The 22,077-nt window shown below is 42.9% G+C and overlaps 1 protein-coding gene across 1 annotated transcript in view; it reads right to left on the bottom strand.

Moving 5' to 3' along the window:
• Positions 1-22,077, bottom strand: part of ARAP2 (ArfGAP with RhoGAP domain, ankyrin repeat and PH domain 2) — a 260,994-nt gene that overhangs the window by 147,959 nt on the left and 90,958 nt on the right. Inside the window, 2 exon segments of the mRNA XM_066573206.1 lie at positions 14,980-15,179; positions 18,129-18,235. Coding sequence (XP_066429303.1) covers positions 14,980-15,179; positions 18,129-18,235 — 307 coding nt within the window.

Here is a 22,077-nt window from a genome sequence, read left to right as displayed (position 1 = left end):
TTTCCACAACCCTATACGGCAGCATCTCAAGGCTGATGAATTTTGCGATGCGGACGGTTAACGTTTGAGCGTGCGGGTGCGTGGCGGCGTACTTGCGCTTGCGCTCGAACACTTGCGCAAGCGACGGCTGGACGGTGCGCTGAACTACACTGCTGGATGGGGCCGAGGACAGCGGAGATGAGGGTGTGGGTGCAGGCCATGAGGCGGTAGTGCCTGTGTCCTGAGAGGGGGGTTGCATCTCAGTGGCAGGTTGGGGCACAGGGGGAGAGGCAGGGGTGCAAACCGGAGGCGCTGAACGGCCTTCGTCCCACCTTGTGGGGTGCTTGGCCATCATATGTCTGCGCATGGTGGTGGTGGTGAGGCTGTTGGTGTTGGCTCCCCGGCTGAGCTTTGCGCAACAAAGGTTGCACACCACTGTTCGTCGGTCGTCAGGCGTCTCTGTGAAAAACTGCCAGACCTTAGAGCACCTCGGCCTCTGCAGGGTGGCATGGCGCGAGGGGGCGCTTTGGGAAACACTTGGTGGATTATTCGGTCTGGCCCTGCCTCTACCCCTGGCCCTGGCCACCGCACTGCCTCTTGCAACCTGCCCTGCTGATGCCCTTGACTCCCCCTCTGAAGACCTGTCCTCCTGAGTAAGCGTTGCACACCAGGTGGGGTCAGTCACCTCATCGTCCTGCTGCTCTTCCTCCGAATCCTCTGTGCGCTGCTCCCTCGGACTTACTGCCCTTACTACTACCTCACTGCAAGACAACTGTGTCTGATCGTCATCGTCCTCCTCACCCACAGAAAGTTGTTGAGACAGTTGGCGGAAGTCCCCAGCCTCATCCCCCGGACCCCGGGAACTTTCGAATGGTTGGGCATCAGTGACTATAAACTCCTCTGGTGGGAGAGGAACCGCTGCTGCCCAATCTGAGCAGGGGCCCGAGAACAGTTCCTGGGAGTGTTCCCGCTCCTGAGCAGGTGTCATTGTAGTGGAGTGAGGAGGCTGGGAGGAAGGAGGAGCAGCAGACAGAGGATTCGGATTTGCAGCAGTGGACGGCGCAGAACTGCGTGTTGACGATAGGTTGCTCGAAGCACTTTCTGCCATCCAGGACAGGACCTGCTCACACTGCTCATTTTCTAATAACCGTCTCCCGCGTGGACCCATTAATTGGGCGATGAATGTGGGGACGCCAGAAACGTGCCTCTCTCCTAATCGCGCAGCAGTCGGCTGCGACACACCGGGATCAGGAGCTCGGCCTGTGCCCACACCCTGACTTGGCCCTCCGCGTCCTCGGCCGCGTCCACGTCCTCTAGGCCTACCCCTACCCCTCAGCATGCTGTATTACCAGTGATTTGATTTCACAGGCAGGAAATAAATTGGCGCAAGACTGCAGGCCAAATATAATTTTTGCCCTTTTTGGAAAACGAAAGGCCCCACTGCCTCTAGTGAATGAATAATCTAAGTTTAATAACTGTGCTGTGTCCCTGCTAATGTGTCACAGAACGTGAGGGTAGCAGAGTTATTATAACTCTGGCAGAGCAGGTATTTTTTTCCCAATTAAGGAAAGCAAATGGCGAAGCCAGCAGTAAAGCGTAGCTGGGTGCGTATGATTTAGCAATGTTGTTCACGTAGCTCACACGTGTCCACAGCCCTTAGGACGGACAGAGGCTGGACAAATAGATTTGTTTTCAGTTTTTTTCCACCAAAAGGCAGCACTGCGTATATTCTATGAACATGAGAAGTTTAATAACTGTGCTGTGTCCCTGCTTATGTGTCACAGAACGTGAGGGTAGCAGAGTTATTATAACTCTGGCAGAGCAGGTATTTTTTTCCCAATTAAGGAAAGCAAATGGCGAAGCCAGCAGTAAAGCGTAGCTGGGTGCGTATGATTTAGCAATGTTGTTCACGTAGCTCACACGTGTCCACAGCCCTTAGGACGGACAGAGGCTGGACAAATAGATTTGTTTTCAGTTTTTTTCCACCAAAAGGCAGCACTGCGTATATTCTATGAACATGAGAAGTTTAATAACTGTGCTGTGTCCCTGCTTATGTGTCACAGAACGTGAGGGTAGCAGAGTTATTATAACTCTGGCAGAGCAGGTATTTTTTTCCCAATTAAGGAAAGCAAATGGCGAAGCCAGCAGTAAAGCGTAGCTGGGTGCGTCTGATTTAGCAATGTTGTTCACGCAGCTCACACGTGTCCACAGCCCTTAGGACGGACAGAGGCTGGACAAATAGATTTGTTTTCAGTTTTTTTCCACCAAAAGGCAGCACTGCGTATATTCTATGAACATGAGAAGTTTAATAACTGTGCTGTGTCCCTGCTTATGTGTCACAGAACGTGAGGGTAGCAGAGTTATTATAACTCTGGCAGAGCAGGTATTTTTTTCCCAATTAAGGAAAGCAAATGGCGAAGCCAGCAGTAAAGCGTAGCTGGGTGCGTATGATTTAGCAATGTTGTTCACGCAGCTCACACGTGTCCACCGGCGTTAGGACGGACAGAGGCAGGACAAATAGAATTATTTTCACTTGTTTTACAAGCAAAAGGCCGCACTGCGTATATTCAATGAATAATAACTGTGTTGTGGCCCTGCCTATACAATTCTTTCCCTGCAGTATCAATGGAGGGTGGAATGCTCTGCAGAGGCGATTTTGAGAAGCCCAAAAAAAATGCAGCACAGCTAACAGCAGCCTGGACAGTACTGCACACGGATAAATATGGCCCTAGAAAGGACCGTTGAGGTTCTTGAAGGCTACACTCACTCCTAACACTCTCCCTGCCTATGCAGCACTTCTGTCCCTAATGCCAGGTGCAACGCTCTGCAGAGCCGATTTTGAGAAAAAAAAAAATTGCACTGCTAACAGCAGCCAACACACAGCTATCAGTGGCCCTAATAAGGACCTTTGGGGGGTCTTGAAGCCTACACTAACTACCAATTCTTTCCCTACAGCAGCTCCGGTACAAACAGCACTGTCCCTCATCTAACTCACACGGCATCTGAGGCGAACCGCGGGAGGGGCCGACTTTTATGTTCGGGTGACACCTGATCGCCCCAGCCACTCACAGCAGGGGGGTGGTATAGGGCTTGAACGTCACAGGGGGAAGTTGTAATGCCTTCCCTGTCTTTCAATTGGCCAGAAAAGCGCGCTAACGTCTCAGGGAAGGAAGTGAAAGTAACCAGAACACCGCATGGTGTTCGTTACGAATAACGAACATCCCGAACACCCTAATATTCGCACGAATATCAAGCTCGGACGAACGCGTTCGCTCATCTCTACTCCCGACACATGCACAAGAGTTTTATAGCTGTGTTGATCATGTCTCACTTCAGAGTAGCAGAGAGGGGCAGCATTAGGGGAGGTCTGCAGAGACGGTCCAGCCAGTCTACTAAAGACGGTTCAGACTGCCCATTGGACTGCTTGGCGGTAATTTACAAGTGGAGCAAGAAATGTAAAATAACTTCATTTTTAAGGTATGCTTTGCTCAGGGAGTCTAACAAAATAATTTTAGAAATATGCATTACATTCTTGCTTATTAGTGTAGGTGGTTCAATAGCTCTAAAACTGATGCCGGTTTCCATTTAAACTGATACACAAATGGACTAGCAAATCTTAATCGGGGTTTCTTTATTTATTTTACTCATTTATATATTGGGCTGGGTCCCCACCTGGTGTTGATACTCTAGAATCACTATTAGTATGTTTTTCGAGTGTAGGAGGAAACTGGATTACCTAGAGGAAACATATGCAAACATGGGGAGAACATACAAACTAATGCTTATGTTTCCTTTGGTCAGATATGAACCCAGGACCTCAGTGGTTGGCAACAGTGCTAACCATTCAGCCAGTGTGTTCACAGTCCCGCCCAGCACCTTCCCCTTCAACCTTGAGTGAGAGCCCCACAATCGGAGTGCTTTCATGAAGTTATCTTCCTTCACACAAAAACCTCACATGCACCGTTCATATGTAACCTGGCGCATGCACAGTATGTCTGTGGGCAAACAGTCCACAGCAGTAAAAGGAATGCTGGAACAGAAGCTCACAGGGATGCTAAGTGAAAGGCAGGCATGACAGGGCTAACGGGGAGGGAAAGAGTTAACAGGGTATGGGGAATGATGGGAAAAAGGGAGGGTGAAGAAAAGGGGATTTGGAAGTTAAACATTGGGAAAGAAGAGAGGAGGTGTCAGTTGGAGTAGCGAGGAAGAAGAAGCAGGAAGAGGTGCAGCAGAGCAGAGAAGAGTCCCACCCGCCCGCTGGAAGGGTTGGGAGGAGGGTCAGGGTTAATTTTGGGAAACTTGTCATGGCAGTGATGAGGGTCCTTGAAGTCAGTATAAAAGTATGGTGGGGGGAAGGCAGGGGCTGGATAGCTACCTTCCCCTTTTGATTGATTAGTACATGGGCTGTGGCCTCTTGGCTTTGACAGCAGCCAATCACAGCCGATGAGCCAATCACAGCCATTCATTGATGTCATTCACTGAGTGGCTGTGATTGGCTCATCGAGCGCCGGCTGTGATTGGCTGCAAAAACGCAATACTCACCTCCCAGCCGGTGTACACGGTGTGATGGCCTCCCCGGCGGTACAGCAAGCTGCTTGAGAATTCTCCCCGCTGTCATCTTCCGGCTCGGCTTTGAATTTCCCCACCATCAGTGTTGTGTAAGTAAGCGATGTGATTGGATCGAGCGCCAGCCAATCACAGTGCTTAGATACGCAGTGCTGGCGGCGGGGAATTTAAAGACGAGCAGGGAGATGACAGCGGGGAGAATTCTCAAGCAGCTTGCCGCACCGCCAGGGAGACCATCATGTCGGGAACGCAGAAGCCGGGGGGGGTTTACATCACTCAAGTATCAGCCGAAGGGGGCTTTTTCAGCATTAAAAAATGTGCTGAAAAACTCGGCTTATACTCGAGTATATACGGTAATTAAGAGAAGAAACACTTGTTTAGATTATGAAATGAAACTGTAATGAAAAAGTGGCAAAAGCTCTACTTTTTGCAAAACCAATTTATATGTTCAGTACATCTGTTGCAGTGATAATTAAGGTAAACTCGATGAACACTTTCAAGATATAAACTAATTTCTTCAAAATGCTAAAATAATTAATAGAAAGTTTTATTTCGCAATATTATTCATAAAAGCAACAACTATTGAAATCATTTTCCTGTATAGCATTAACAGTCAGGTCATCATAGAGACTACTAGAGGTAATCACAAAGTATAACTGTTAAACAATTAACAAACATAAAACAGTGACAGTTCCATTGAACTATGCAAAATGGTCAGTATCTGGGCTCAGTCACACGGGGCAATAGAGCCAGTCATGTGTTCTTTCTTCCGGCGGTGCGGAGAGTCGTCCGCACCTGCAGCGCGGCTATCTTTTTTGTGCAGTAACACGGGCGCATCGGCCCTCAATAAATAGGGAAAGAAAAGAAAACATATATTAATAAACTCACAGGATCAAATAAAGTGGGGGGTAAATTAGTCCAATGGCTAGGGGGCATTACTAATCTTTGGTGATGAATCTCGGTTCTCGCCTACTTCTGATTTTTTCAAAGAAGCTGATAGTATTCCCCTCATTATACCACTCTAACATGGAGGGGATTGTAATGTCTTTCCAATGTCTGTGGATCCAGATTTCAGCTGCATTTATGAGGGATGGAAATATTGAATCTTTCTTAATTAAGGAGCCCGATGCATCCAGGTCTCGGAGGATAATCTCCAGGGACAGAGTAATGTTAGTTTTAAAAATAGGGCAAAGTATTCTTTGTACTTCCTCCTGGAATGGTTTTAACAGCGGGCATGAGATCCAAATATGAGTATACGAGCCTGTATGGTTTGAGCATCTCCAACAGAGGGGGTAATGATCTGGATCCATCTTGTTGAGAAAGACTGGGGTTTTGTACCACCTAGATACAATTTTGCAGTTTAGTTCATGGAACTAAAAGTAAAATTGTTTTTCTCTCATCTGCAGTAAACGTGGTATTCAAATCAGTCTCCCAACGGTGGATATAGGCGAGTTGTTGAACATTCTGAGTCAGAGCTCTGTATATTTTGGATATTGCATTTTTAACAGGATGGGGGGTCCAAAATAGTTTGTGGAATAATAAATTCTGCTCTGTACCAACAATATTTGGAGAGTGAATCTTAATTGTGTCCCTGATGACGCATAAGTCTACGTCTTTGAAACCGGTCTCACCCAGAGAGTTCAAGAAACAAAAGTTCTGGGGTACCAAATCATTAATTATGAGACTACGTGATTGCAGTGATGACAGAATGGTATCTTGCTTAATTTTTTGTTTGAGTGCTCTAAATTTGTTGGGGATTAGCGGCAGGAGTGGGGTAAAATAGCTTATCCAAGGTATGAGTTTTTGCTTTTTATTGGATTTGTGCCAGATGTTGAAGATTAGTTGGGTGAAGGATTTTGAATCTCTTTGGGTTTGACTTTGTTATATGGGGTGGGCCACAGTGAATATTTCTGATTGTCCTGTAGGGAAAGAAGTTCCAGCTCCAGCCAAAGTTTGGGATTCGATTGGTGGGTCAGGTCAACCAGACGGTTCAAGAGTGAGGCAATCCTATAGGTTTCGAAGTCCGGAAGACTTATGCCCCCAAGTGTTTTGGATTTAAGGATCTCTATTGGAAAAGATATAAGATGATTTTTTTAAAGAGAATGTGTCATCAGAAAATGATCTATTGTATAAATCCTGTTTTTGTTCAAATACTTTCACAATTTTCTGTGTTCTTTATTTTCAATGTCAAAATCTAAATTAAAAACAAAAGTAAAATCCTGACATTTTCACACTGATCACTAAACCTAAAAATAATCTGATACTTCCCGTTTTGTAAAGAGAACTTTTCAGCAATTATCACAGACAGGATTGAAAGGTAACACCAATATTTAGACAACACAGCAGCCACCATTCAGAAGAGGTGATGGTCACATCTTACCTCCTCCCCCTCCCTACACTATGACCTTTACATATGTCAAAGTGCCTGCCTAGAGCAGCCTCCCCTAAAAGTCAATATGTCAGCTCCTGTCCATTGTGTGAATTGCCTATAATGTTGCTGTAAAGTATCTCTCTGCAAAAAATGGCAAGATGGCTGCTCTCTCCCCCATAGTTATGGACAGACAATAGAATAAACAATCTACAATTAGAAAATAAAAACCGATGGGAAAAATTGATTCACAATATTGGCTTAATTAGTAAAAAAAAAATAAAGGTACATTCCCTTTAAGTTGTTCTCTGGTATAGAAAACCCATTTTCAAATACTCTACTAGGATATTAGAAGTTAAGGAAAATTTGTCAGTAACTTTTCCCCCATAAACAAATGTTAATCATAGGGGCCATGAAGAGATCTCTATCTATGCCTTCAATTCTCTTCACAGTGCTGACAAGGCCCCCAAACCTCTGATTCTGTCCAACATACATGATACGCTAATTAAGTATGAACCTTTTCATGGGCGGTTCACAGACTAGGGCTTGGCAGGCTCTCTCACTTCTGGTTCAGCCAAAACTCTACCTCTGGACTAATGATTGACATCTCCAGCGTACAAGACAGCGTTCGTATGCCGCACTTCTAGAATAAGCCCATGCCTAGTGACCAGAATGCATGATGTTTCCAGAGCTGGAGACATCTACCACTAGTCAAGGTACATGGGTTTTGGCTGAACAAGAGGAAAGAGGGCCGGACTTGTATTGGAATGTGAACTGCTCATCGGATAGTTTGCACTTAATTAGCATACCACTTGTGCTGCACCAAATTGGAGTTCTGGGGACTTGGCAGTACTGTCAAGGGAAACTTGTCTGTGTTGCAGCCACTCCTATGGTGCCTTAGGTGAGCACATTTGCACAAAAATAGAGCATATTACGTTTTTTTGGCGTGCAAAAGCAAAAGTGAGAATGAACCCATTAAAGAGAATGGCTTTTATTCTCTGTGCAATGTACATAGATATTTTGCACCTGCAGATGCGCTAATATGATTAAGCCCTAGGAGCAGCTTGTGTGCACAGTTGCACAGGTTTCGGTGCAGCAAATTTGTGCCATGAATGAGGTGCTTTTGTGCACGTCTCGGTGCATTTAACTGTACTCTTTGTGCTCGCAGGGCATATTCACACAGGCGCAGGACACCCGCCATGATTTAAAAGGCTAATTAGCCTGATGAGGTCCTGTGGTTTTGCGCTGTATTTCATGCATCCCATTGAGCATTGTGTGCACATTTATGCACCTCTCATAGACTTCTACGGGACTCTCTAGTGCGCAAATGCACAGAAAATAGAGCACGTTCAATTTTTTTTTTGTGCACGAGAGAACTTTATGTGCAAAAAAAATGGGAAATGAGAATGAACCCAACAACTCCTTTTAGCCAATGAGTTCTATTATCTACACATTGCGTGTGCAAATATGTCCATATGAAGTTGCCTATAAAGTCTGGAAAAAGAGAAATATTTTAAAAACAAGAGATAGATTGCATAAATCTATACTTCGATTTATTTATAAATCAAAGTATTTTATAATGAGGACCTATCCACATGGGCGAGAATCTTGCATGAGCTTTGTGCGATGTGAAACGCACAAAACCTGCATGTATATCAAATCCATTCCTTTGAATGGACTTATTCATATGAGCGAGGAAAAAAATTGGAGCACGTTCTATCTTTGGGCGTTCCCGTGGGAAGCCTCGCTGATTGTTTTCAATGGAACCTTTAAAGACATCACATGGTATCTGTATGCTGTGCAATGTGCATGGGAGTGTGATGTGATGTTTCCCTTTGAAATCACTGGGAAACACTTGCGATCTTTTGAGGAATATGAAACACGCCCCTGAGGATCCTTATTTCACAGAAGTGATATGAAGCATTTTGGAATTGTAAAATCCAATCAACCGCCCCCTGCAGTCATCCCGATTCAGCCAGGCTCAATTTGACCATTGTCTATGTATATAGCATCCCTCACTCTCCACCTTGCCATACCGCGCACATCTCCAGCCCCTTTACCTTCTGTATCACCCCATTATCTGTAGTATGTAAGCTCATTGGAGCAGGACCCTCACCCCTACTGTCTCCATCAATTGATTACTTCATGTAACCGTGGTTTTGTTTCTGTTCCCCCTGTCTTGCAAGCGCTGCAGAATATATTGGCTCTATATAAGTAAAGATTATTATTATATTAAAACCTAATTTAAAAAGTAAAATATTGCAAAGTATCTTCTAAGGAAACATTCCCAATTCAGTGACTATTTAAAAATATCAACACCTCATTGTTCCATGAAGTTCTCGGCAGTACAAGTCGCTTACAGGATCTTCCACCAACACACTAATCAGCCAAAGCATCTGTTTCTGCTTACAAATTCTACACGGTGACAGTTCTTGTAGCTGTAAATTGCTGTTTTATGTGAAATTCAGAATCTCTAACTAAAAGTAAATGATGCAGAGTGTGACTTGTGACTCAGCATCTACAAGTTTAACACACAATATAGAGTAAAACCACAAATTCAAGCAAAATGTATTAATTGACAAAGCATGATGCATCCTCATTAAAGGGGTTGTCTCGCGAAAGCAAGTGGGGTTATGCACTTCTGTATGGCCATATTAATGCACTTTATAATATACATCGTGCATTAAATGTGAGCCATACAGAAGTTATTCACTTACCTTCCCTGCGCTGGCGTCCCTGTCTCCATGGCTCCGTCTAATTTTAGCGTCTAATCGCCCGATTAGACGCGCTTGCGCAGAAGGGTTTTCTGCCTTCGGCTCGGTTTGGCAGCAGCGGCGTTCTGGCTCCGCCCCCTTCTACGCGTCATTGCGTAGCTCCGCCCATCACGTGTGCCGATTCCAGCCTCCCTGATTGGCTGGAATCGACACACGTGATGGGGCGGAGCTACGCGATGACGCGTACAAGGGGGCGGAGCCAGAACGCCGCTGCTGCCGGGCCGAGCCGAAGGGAAAAGACCCTTCTGCGCAAGCGCGTCTAATCGGGAGATTAGACGCTGAAATTAGACGGAGCCATGGAGACGGGGACGCCAGCGCAGGGAAGGTAAGTGAATAACTTCTGTATGGCTCATATTTAATGCACGATGTATATTACAAAGTGCATTAATATGGTCATACAGAAGTGCATAACCCCACTTGCTTTCGCGAGACAACCCCTTTAACTATGCATATAAGACTGGTCTGGTCCCCAAGGCCACAGGTAGTGGAAGCCACAGTCAGCTAGATCATGCTACATGATACTCCTTCGGACAAGCTCTTTGTGGGTATTATTGTATCTTGATGCCACCAGGAAGTCCTGGTGGAGTCAAGATTGACAGGGGGGGTGACGCCCCCGAATGTGATTGGCTGAATGTAAGCAGCTCTCTACTATACTGTGTAAAGAGGTGTTCCCAAATTAAAAACTTGCATACATGTTATGGATTTTAATTGTTGATTTCATTACAGTCTACTCCTTTCTTGTGTACATAGCTTAGAAGAGGTTTCTAAGATTAAAGGGATATTCCCAAAATAAAAAATAAAACAAAAAACAAACTATATTTACCTTTTAAATGCCCTTCTCCGACAATCCAACATTGCCAATTTGGTTCACACCGGTCCAGTTCCAGAAACGACCGCAGCAGTCACAGGACATTATCGCTCACATGACCAACCAGCCAATCACTGTACCTAGCTGGTGCAAGAATGTCATATGAGCGCTGAAGCCAGTGACTGCCTGAGCAGGCATGTAAACCATGAACAGTTTGTGACCGCCGCTGTCACTTCCAGGACCAGAGAGGTCACTTACAAATTACAGATATAGTAATGATTAATATGACTGGCGCATTGTAGTATATTGTAATTCAGTTATCATGACATGTCAAGTTAGTGTTTGTTACATCTGTAAGTATAGTTTTTTCTTTTTTTTATACTGTTTTAAGTCATTTTAAATCTCGGAAAACCCCTATTACAAGTCAACTAAAATATCTGCCACTCTGTGATCAGTATTCTCTTCTTAATTGCACATATCTACGAAAACCGCTACATCCATTTATGTGTATAAGTGCCTGTGATAATGGCAGCTTGTCTTATAGCTTGCACTTTGTTAAGCTGCCTACCGCAGGTGTACAGCTACCCAATAGGGGTACAAGGAAACTATATGATTACATATTGATTATATAAATGTCAGAAGGGTCAAAGAGAGGTAACAGCTATCCGCTTGACCAATATGGAAAAGACCACAGTGATCAGGATTAATGAGGATAAATGGAAATGTCAGAATAAGATACATAAGACAAGGACTAACCTGAGTAAATATCACCTGGTTAATTATAATGAGTATATAGCAGATGTCACATATTACTTCATTAGGATGTAATCTTTCAGATTCACTTTGATCATTTGATGGACAGAGGCAAACACAGAGAATGTTGGAATTGCCTTATAATGTCCATACTTAATTGTAAGAAAGGCCCAATTTTGCATGATATTGCTTCTTATATATACTCATTGTCAAAAAAAATAATGCACCAAGATGGAGCTGCTGGAATCGAATGAAACTTTCTACATCTGAATGTAATGACGATATAAGTAGGTGATTACAATATTAGAGCAAAAGGCAAAGTTTATTATGGAAAACTGTACAATTCAAAGCAGGTTCTAATATCCTGTTGGGCCGTCTATAGCCAGGGTACATGATGAGATATGCAGGACCAGATTAAGGCTGCCCACAGTACGGAGCAGTCAATTATGATGAGCTCCCACCCCATGCTATGCCTGACTCCCCCATGGTAGCATTGGCAATATATTATTCTTGCAACGCTCTAAGGCCTCATGTCCACGGGGAAAATCAGGCCCGCTCCGGATTCTCCATGGAGAATCCGGAGCGGGTCCCTCCTGCCCCGCGGACATGGGCGCTGAAAATGAGAATAAATAAGAATAAACTCACCTCTCGCCCGCTCCGGATCTTCTTTTCGCTGCGGCGTCATCTTCTCTGCGTCGCGGCCAGATCTTCTTTCTTCGGCCCGGCGGATGCGCAGGGCACGTCGGTAACGTGCCCCGCACATGCGCCGGCCCGAAGAAAAAAGATCCGGCCGCGACGGAGAGAAGATGGCGCCGCGGCGAAGGGAAGAACCAGAGCGGGTGAGTAAAATCCGATTTTTGTCTCCCGCGGATCCGGACGGCTTCCATAGGCTTCAATAGAAGCCCGCGGGAGACCCGCACGAAAATGGAGCATGGTCCAAAATTTTTCATGCTCCATTTTTTTTAAAATCACTTTTATTGACCATCTGCGGGTATTTATCTACCCGCGGGTGGTCAATGCATCCCTATGGGATGCGGATCCGCGGGCAGGAGAAGAGTTAAAATCCCCTGCGGACACAACATGTCTTTTTAGAATTTGACACACAGAACTCTTTGGCTCCTTGCTTTTCCATCACCCTCTCTATGTTTTCCCCACCTCACATAATCCATAGCGCCGCAGATAGTAATCAGGCCCCACGCTGCCACCATAGCTAATAATGCCTCCTTCTCTGCTCTACTTATAAATAATGCCCCTCTACTAGCACCATAATAAATAATAATTCTCTTTCTGACCCCATAGTAGATAAGGTCACCACTTCTGCCCCTGCAAATAATAGTGCTATTTGTTTCTGCCCCTATTAATAACATTGGCTTTTCTGACCCCATATTTAATAATACTGCCTTTACTGCTCCATTGGCAAAAATGCCATCATTTCTGCACCTGTGGGTAAACTGCCCTCATACTTATAAATAATGCCCCTCTACTAGCACCATAATAAATAATAATTCTCTTTCTGACCCCATAGTAGATAAGGTCACCACTTCTGCCCCTGCAAATAATAGTGCTATTTGTTTCTGCCCCTATTAATAACATTGGCTTTTCTGACCCCATATTTAATAATACTGCCTTTACTGCTCCATTGGCAAAAATGCCATCATTTCTGCACCTGTGGGTAAACTGCCCTCATATGTAATAATGCTAGCTTTTATTCACCCATAGCTAATAATGCTTCTTTTTCTGCCTCACCTATAAATAATGTCTCTTTTCTGACACCATAATAAATAATGCCATTCTTTCTGACACCATAATAGAATAAAGTCACCACTTTAGCCCCAAGAAAACATTATTTTGCCAAATCTACCCCCTTAATTAATTATGCGTATTTTCTACCCCATGATTAATAATGCCACCTTTTCTGTCTCCATGCTATCTTTTCTGCCCCCATTAATAATGCTACCTTTCTTATCATGACTGGCACAAGCCTATCCCTGGCCACATATCACATGATCACGATGATCCTAGAAGAAGAAAAAAAACCAGAGGACTGATCTTGAGTGGCTTGAGGCAGCTGTGTAGAAAGGTGAGTATACGTGTGTTTTTTTAAACCACCATTGCGTCAACTGCTTTTTACCAGATATGCCAAACTGGTAAGAACAAACATTTGGTGCTCCCACAGCCTGCTGAAGAGCAGGCAGCCAGGGGCCTCCAAGAACATGTGGAAACCCGTGGCCTGGAGCCGGTGCTTCATTGGCGGTTTTGTTAATCCAAGCCTGGCATGGACGTATACGGGCTCTGTATGTTATCCTGCAGCACAGTTGTCCACATATGTTGCAAATGGGCCTCCAGATCATGCATACTTGTAAGCTGCTGAAGCTGGCATCCAAGCGAGCCTCATAAATGGTCAATCAGTGATAAATCTGCTGAACGTGTGGCTACCTGGGGGAGCCATTGCTGGGAAACCCTTGTTGTGTGTGAGCAAGCATTATCTGGCCAAAAAAAAGCCTGCTGTAAGTCCTGCCATAAGAGACAACACGTGTGGCTTCGGGATTTCTGACACATATTGCTGAGTTGTTAGTGTCCCTCAATCATTACTAGGGGTTGACCATCTATTGTATGTGATGGCTGCCCAGATAATCACACCAGCAGTTGGGGCAGTGTGTCACTCTACAGCAAAGGCAGAATTGAAGCACTCAGCACAATGCCTACATACTCGAACACGATCGTCATTGGCTCCCAAACAAAACCTGGAATCGTCGCTAAAGACAAAACGGATCCTCTCCATAGCAGTCCAGGTTTCCTGTTCATAACACCACTGCCAATGAAGGCGACAATGTTGGAGTGTTAATGAAGGGACACGTAACAGGAAACTTTACCCCAAATTTCCTTCTGCTAAGCTCCTGGAAATGGTCTTGACAGAGACAGGGTTCTGTAATGAAGGTGCCACCTGGGTCTAAATGGTGGACAACTAAATTAGATTGTTGGATCTACTTGTGCTTGTTTACATACCAAACAATCCTATCTACTGGTCTTCTGTCTGGGCCAACTGGAGCCTGTGCACCTTCTGTGCATGTCCTCACATAACCACTACTCCTAATACCTCTTAACGACTTAGTTAGAACAGCCTGAATGGCAGGCAAATCGTCGAAACAACCATCTTCTCTCATTCCAATGATACGCTTCCTTTAAAAGTCTGTAACTAGGTACGCTGTCTTTGTGTTGTGGAGGCCTATCTAGAAGTCAACGATCTCTCAACAAGAGGTATACTACACAGCCTGAGAGCCTTCTTATAGGACAATGGGAGAATCACTATTATCGCCTCCAGTGGCAAGACCCAATGTCTAATCAGACCACAACTGTAATCATTTACATATCTGCCTGAGACATAACTGCATGTCAAGTTATGCAGCAATCTGACATTTCTATCTGAGATCATTTTTGTAAATGAGTATACATTATTCAAAGCTTAGGCTATGGGTGAATAAAAATGGCCTAAGAAATGGAGGCTCTGCGTTATTAGTTATACTTCAATCCAATTTTTTGCACTGCCTGCTGAGGAGATTCAGCTCTTATGTTAGGACTGTGACTGTAACTTCCTTAATACATGTTCTTGCATTGTCTTTTATTTCTCAGTCTTCTAGCAGAAGAGGAATGAAGGAGAGGAGACAATGTACTTCATAATAAGCAATGAACTAAGAGCTATGCTAAAGCACAAAATCATAGTATTCATTTACCTGCACAGTCCTTGCAGATGACAACACCAAGGTTGATGGATGCCCAGTCAGGATTTGGAGCTCGGCAATCTGCACAACTCCTGTTCGATTCATTGAACCAAATCTTTTCAGCTACTTCATAATCAACAACAGTCTCTGCTATTGATTGCTGCAATGCTTCAATCCACTCTTGCTTCTCTCTTTCTGACTCTGTTGTAAAACTAAAATATTTAAGGTACTATGTTATATGTTATACATTAGAAAATCCTTGGTTTGGTGCAGAGTGAAATATTGTAGTCTATCTAAAGGTCTAAGTTGTTTTAGTTGACTATTTTCTTTAATATAGTGAAAATAAAGCTGCTCATGCACATTGAAAAACATATGCCAAAAACAAATGTTATTGGTGTAAGTTGGGCTGATTATACCCAGGTGATGAAAAATAGCGAAAATATATCAATGGAAACTTTCAAAATTTTACCTTGTGTGTTGCGCTGCTTACAAAACCAATACAAATCAATGTAGATACACTACTGCTCATCACTGCTCAGACACCACCCACATTTCGGAATTGAATAAAATAAGTTACTGTACTTTGTGATGAACATGGATTTATTTAGGGAAATAAACATGTTTTCTAATCCAAGTGAATTGAACCTTGATTTCCTTAAATGCTCTGAAAGGAGTACAAATGTATTGTAATTGGCACACTGGAGTGGCCCAACCATATTCTTCGGCATTGGTTGTCATTCTGTTGAGTGAACATACAGTCATGATGCCGCTACCAGGGTGGGTGTCGACAAGGATAGGGTGCATGAAAGGTTCCAGTGTGACATCACGGCTCCAGCACCAGACCACGTGATGTGCTTGTTGGGGCATGTGCAGTGGCATTTAATGCTGGACACTGAGAGAGATATGTCCCCATTCTGCAATACCTCTGATAGGCTAGCTGAGTTGTCTATTGTCTCAGTCATCCTATCAGCAGCTGCTTTGGGGTATTTATTCCGGCCCCTCTTTGCAGAGGATGCCAGTAATAAATTTATGTGTTGATCTTGTTCAGCAGTTAGGTGTTCTTGCCCTTCTGCTTATGAGTGTTGTTTTTAGTGACTTCCTTATACATACATTGGACTTCGGACTACAACTGTCTGCAGTTAAAACTGTAACTTTGGATTCTTTATTTGTCTTTTCTATCCAGCCCTATTCTATATTCCCTCTGCTCCTTGCTAGGGACATGTAGAGAATCATTTTAGGTTCCAGCTGTGGGGTCACCCTTATCGGGGCGGGTGCTCCACTTTAATTGGTGGGTAAAGTCAGGGCAGAATAGGCAGAGATCTTAGGCTTCACTTCCATATCTACTTTTGTCACTTGCATTGTGTTACATGTCTAGCAATTCCAAAACCCCCTTCGTTTTGCATGTGGTAGAGCCTGTCCTCTGTTTCTACTCATCATATATTTTTCAACACATACTTGTTGCAAAGACAGAAGTTATGTTTTGGGCTATCATCTTGCTAAAGAGCAAAAACATGTTATAGAAGGGATAGCATGGCACACCAGGATGTTGTAGCACTTGGAGTCCATCATTTCTTCAATTTTTAGTAAGTCACCAATTGCACCACCACTAAAACATTCCCAGACCCTAATGGAATGTCTTTCATACTTGACTGTGGGCTGAACGGAAGCAGGAAACATGTGCTTACCTGTTGCACAATGAATGAACATTTGCCTCTAAGACCCAAACTATTCAAACTTCAATACATCTGTGACAAAAACCTTCATCTCCTGACTAGTGGTCCAGCTTTTTAGCCCACTTTATAGACTTATTTTTATTTATGGGCCCAAGCAATGGTTTTTGGACCAATACATCCCTTCAAGCTACTGGCTATAAGGCGGCATTTGATGGCCAAGATTGACAAGCCTTTCTACCTTGTTTCCATCAGACAACCACAGATCTGACAAGCTGTTTTGAATCTGTCCTGTTGGGGGAACGCACTGATAAACTTGTCCTCCTGTTCATCATCACTTGAAGTTCTCTAGATTGAGGTTGATCCCATAGACCTTTCTTTTCTGCATATCTCCTGAGCATACACGGCACACCACCAAAATATATCTTTTCCAGGGAAGCAATTTGACACAAACTATGCCCTGCATTTCTTAAAGCAACTATGGCAGATCGCTTTCCGATTGATAACTCCTTCCTGGGAGCCATTTAAAAGACCACTTTAAACATTTTCACAAGTTTACGCAATATTAACTAGAGTTATTTTATCGTGTACAGTGGTGAATGAAAAACCTGTGTAAGGACTCCTACCCACTAGCGATAGAGTTTTTTGAGATGCGAGAGCGAGTGAAAACGCAAAATTATGAAACCAATGATTTTTAATACTTTCATACTCATTTGCGATTTTTTTCACTCGAGCCTCACAGCGCTAAGAAAAATCTGCGACATCGTTCATTGTTTTCAATGTGGCTGGTGGCAGCCCCCTTGAAAACATAAGGAGCACATGGTGGACTTCTGCTACAGCTACAACAGCTATGGCAAGGGTTTCCTTCATCCTTATTGAAAACAATGAGCGATATCGCAGATTTTTCTTAGCGCTGCAAGGTCTGAGTTAAAAAAAATTGAAATGAATATGAAACCATTGAAAATGATTGGCTTTATGATTTTGCATTTTCACTCGCTCTCACATTGCAAGAAAACATATCGCTAGGGGGTAGGAGCCCTAAAAGAGAAATGGTCTCTGTTGCCCAAAACAGCCAATCACAATGCAGCTTTCATTTCACATTCTGCTCTTGAAAAATGAAAACTGAACTGTGATTGGTTGCTATGGGCAACAAAAAGAGTTTTTCTTTTACACAGGTTTCCTAGCCTTATTTTTTTCAAAAATTACAGTTTTCATAATATTTCTATAATTAATATATAAATACGATGCATGCGATTGCTAAAAATGTCTAAAACAGCAGGTGGACTCATTTCTGCGTAAAACACATGTATCACATTCTTCCTTTGGAAAAAAATTAACAAGTCTGGGGGTGTATTGAAATTAATGAGCAGAAGTGTACATCTGTTATGTTAGTAATAATATAACAGGGATATTTACATTTATTTTAGAGCAATGTACAGCATACTCACATACTGTAGAAGAAAGATTAGAAAACAATAGTTTTGAGCTCACCAAAAATTCCGAAAAGGTGTTACAATCTCAAAATTCTTCCGATCTGTATTTTTTAGGGTGACCATTGTCATTGTGATGTCAGTAATGGCAATCCCAGAACTGAAGTCCTAGAAAATGGATGGACAAGAATGATGAGGAGTGCTAAGACTGAACATATGTAATTTTACTTAAAAAATAGCAATATAACAGACAAAAAGAAAGAAAAATCAGAGGCATCTGCATTCAAATATTTTATATGTAAGAATCAACTACTTTTTAAAAACAAAAAAATTGAAGTGTTTGTCTGATAAATAACAAAGTAACTGTAAATTTTCTCGTCAAAGTCTATTCTATGTAGATCAAAAAAGAGCACCGCAAAGAAAATGTTTTCACTTATATGGAGTTATATAAAAATTTATATTATTAGTAGAGATGAGCGAGCATACTCGCTAAGGGCAATTGCTCGAGCGAGAATTGCCCTTAGCGAGTACCTGCCCGCTCGAGAGAAAAGGTTCGGGTGCCGGCGTGGGGAAGCGGTGAGTTGCGGCAGTCAGCAGTGGGGAGCGTGGGGAGGGAGAGAGAGATCTCCCCTCCGTTCCTCCCCGCTCTCCCCCGCAGCTCCCTGCCCGCTGCCGGCACCCGAACCTTTTCTCTCGAGCGGGCAGGTACTCGCTAAGGGCAATGCTTGCTTGAGCAATTGCCCTTAGCGAGTATGCTCGCTCATCACTAATTATTAGTCAACCAGTTTCAGAAGAGACATGTTAATAGCGATATAAAAACAGCCTTCTGATTTCAAAGCAAAATTTTGTCCTGGCACCAGAGGGGGAGGGGTATATTACCAGCACTTATTTTTCTCTGATATCCGTCAGATCTGCTGGTTCTTTTTGGCTACCAAGATGACCAACACAATCTTCAGACTACTTAAATATCATCATGCATTGGTAGTGGTAGACTATCAATGTACAATACTTGTGTTCTGATTGGCCAGAGCAGCTCACGTGATCATTCACAGCCATTCAGTGAATTACATCACTGAATGGCTGTGATTGGCTCATTGGGCGCCTGCTGTGATTGGCTGGCGCTCGATCCAATCACCGCACTCGCTTCGCTGGAGGTGGGGTATTCAAAGCCCCCTTTACCAGAAAGAAATGGATATGTCAGTGCGGAGGACACTGCAGCTTGCTGCAGTGCCTGCCAGAGACCATCATGAGGCATCAGGACGCCACAGACCAGGTGAGTACAAGCCCCCCTCGAAAATAAAACACTGTGCCTCTTTTGAGGCAAAAGTGGAAATATGACAGCGTCTAATTTGGGGGGAAACACGTTAGATAGATATAAGATAGATAAATAGATATGAGATAGAGATAGATAGATTTGAGATAGATAAGATAGATAGATAGATAGATAGATAGATAGATAGATAGATAGATAGATAGATAGATAGATAGATATGATACAGATAGATAGATAGATAGATATGAGATAGATAGATAGATAGATAGATAGATAGATAGATAGATAGATAGATAGATAGATAATGAGAGATAGATAGATAAGATAGATAGATAGATAGGTAGATAGGTAGATAGATAGATAGATTTGAGATAGATAGATAGATATGAGATAGATAGATAGATAGATAGATAGATAGATAGATAGATAGATAGATAGATAGATAGATAGATAGATAGATAGATAGATAGATAGATAGATAGATAGATAGAGATAGTTTTATTAACCTGGGCTTGAAGTACCATTAGTGCTCTGTTATTATTGAACTGCTTTCAAACTCTTCTTCTTTAGAATTCTCGTATCTTCTACTTCATCTCCCGAAATAGAAGACTCCCAATCTGGCAGCACAATACTCAGTGACAGGCTCAGTGTTTTCTGAAGAACACATTTGCTGTCACTAAGTCTCAGCAGGTGGGATCATGTTAATCTAATGTGACACTACTTGATAACACAATGTTGGCTCACTGCTGTTATAAACAGCAGACATCAGTTGAAAAGGTTTAGTTTCCAAATATGATCCCAAGTTTATATTGATATGTTTCTTTTAAATATGTTCCATGTTAAATTATTGTGCATTTACAGCCTTTTTTTATTTACATTATTTATTGAGGAGGAACAGGGTTTTATGCCATCCGCAGAATTATGTAGTTTAGATGAAGGTATTTACATGCTCTGAATACCTGTCAAGAAGGGCTCAACAATTCATGCAGCTTGCTCCAGATTCTGTATCTCTCCTCATCATCGTTCAACAGGAAACTGCATTTTTCTGACCAGGCATTGTTTAGTGATCTGGTTTTTGTGCTTTTTTTGCCCACTAGAGTTTTGCCTTTCTGTTTCTTCAAGATCGCAATAACACTTGAACTGATTGTCCGCTATTATGTCCCATCTGTGCTAAGGAATGACTAGTTGTGTGTTTGGACACTTTAATTGGAGCACCAGCATTGTATTCGGCTGTAATTTGATTGACAATGCACCACCTGTTCATCAGAACAATTCTTGACGTCCTCTTTTGACACTTTTTGTCAAAAAGTTGTTTATGGGATCCCCTTTCACTAGATGTTTTTTTCAATCCGGACATTCTCAGTCCATTTCCAAAAACCTCAGCACAAGAAAACTCTACAAGTTTGGCAGTTTTTGAAATACTAACCCCAGTTAGTCTCACACAGATGACCATACCTTGTTCAGAATGTGTGATTTTTCGATTCCAATGTCTATTCACACTGAAACTGATCAACGGAAAACTTCAGAAAGCTCCAATCGGGAAAGGCAAGTGTATTCAATGTATACCCCAAAATTAATTTTTAAAGGGACACTTCTATAAAAACACATTTTTTCATCATTTGATTTCCTATCATACTCTAAGGGTCTCCTATGTGTACTGCAGCCACTTTCATGCAGTGTAGCCCCTGTATGATACTTATCAGGTACCATCTTGAGGGTGAGATTTTAAAGGTTAACTCTACTTTGGAATTAAAAAAGACTATATAAAAAACTGGGTAATTGTATTAACTCCCTACTTAATGGCTTCTATGAAAAAGTATTATCATAGGGCTGTCTTGGACATCCCCCTTAAGGCTGGTCTCACACGACCGGATTTGATTTGCGTATTCCCCAAGCTCTGTCCACCCAGATGATACACAATAGCTTGCAGGCAATCAATTGCATTGCCTTATGCAGTTCCAATCACATTAACGTAATCCACAAGCGTGTTCTATTTTACCACGAATATACGCAACATAGAGCCCATTGTTCTCTATGGTCGTGTATATTCCTGCAGCCCATACACTATTACATTGCATATGAGCGGTGGGTATATGCATCATTGCTAAGCAACAGCGTGGTACATAGAAACAAACAAAAAAAACTGGTGTACTGCACATGACCACCTGCATGAGTATGCGGTCACTTATAGTACAATTCCGCCGCCATACGGTATGCAGGGTTACGGTTGGGCTCACAGCTATAAAAGGTTTCCAATTATGGCTGTATGAGCCCGGCCTAAGTATGGTTGTGTCTTCTATTACAGCTTAGCCCTTTTTTTTTTAAATGGGACAAAGTTGCAATACCAAAAATGACCAACGGACAAGAGTGGCGCTATTTCTCAGGGGGGAAAAAAAGCAATTACTTTATTCTTATATTCATTATTTCTGTGAAGCACAATAGCATGCCACACATACTAAAAGGCTGCCTACTACTTCCGACTATACCAATAGTCATTGCTCTAATTAGAGGCGCAAAGGGGCAGGTTCTGGATACATAGATTATCTGTCAGTGAAAGATTTCTACGGCGTAAGGATGGTCAGATTTTATTTTTCCACTCCATGATCACTTCTAATAGATACCTCTTGCTCGCACGCTATCTCTTATGTTTTGATCTGTAATGGATTTTGTGGAGAGAGGTGATATGAGAATTGCACATGCTGACGCATGAAGCCTCCGTGCGTCCCATTAATAATGT

This window comes from Eleutherodactylus coqui, chromosome 7, assembly GCF_035609145.1.
Source record: "Eleutherodactylus coqui strain aEleCoq1 chromosome 7, aEleCoq1.hap1, whole genome shotgun sequence".
In the NCBI taxonomy this organism is placed as follows: Eukaryota; Metazoa; Chordata; class Amphibia; order Anura; family Eleutherodactylidae; genus Eleutherodactylus; species Eleutherodactylus coqui.
The sequence above is the reverse complement of the archived record's forward strand: the minus strand, read 5'-3'. Positions and strand labels throughout refer to the sequence as shown.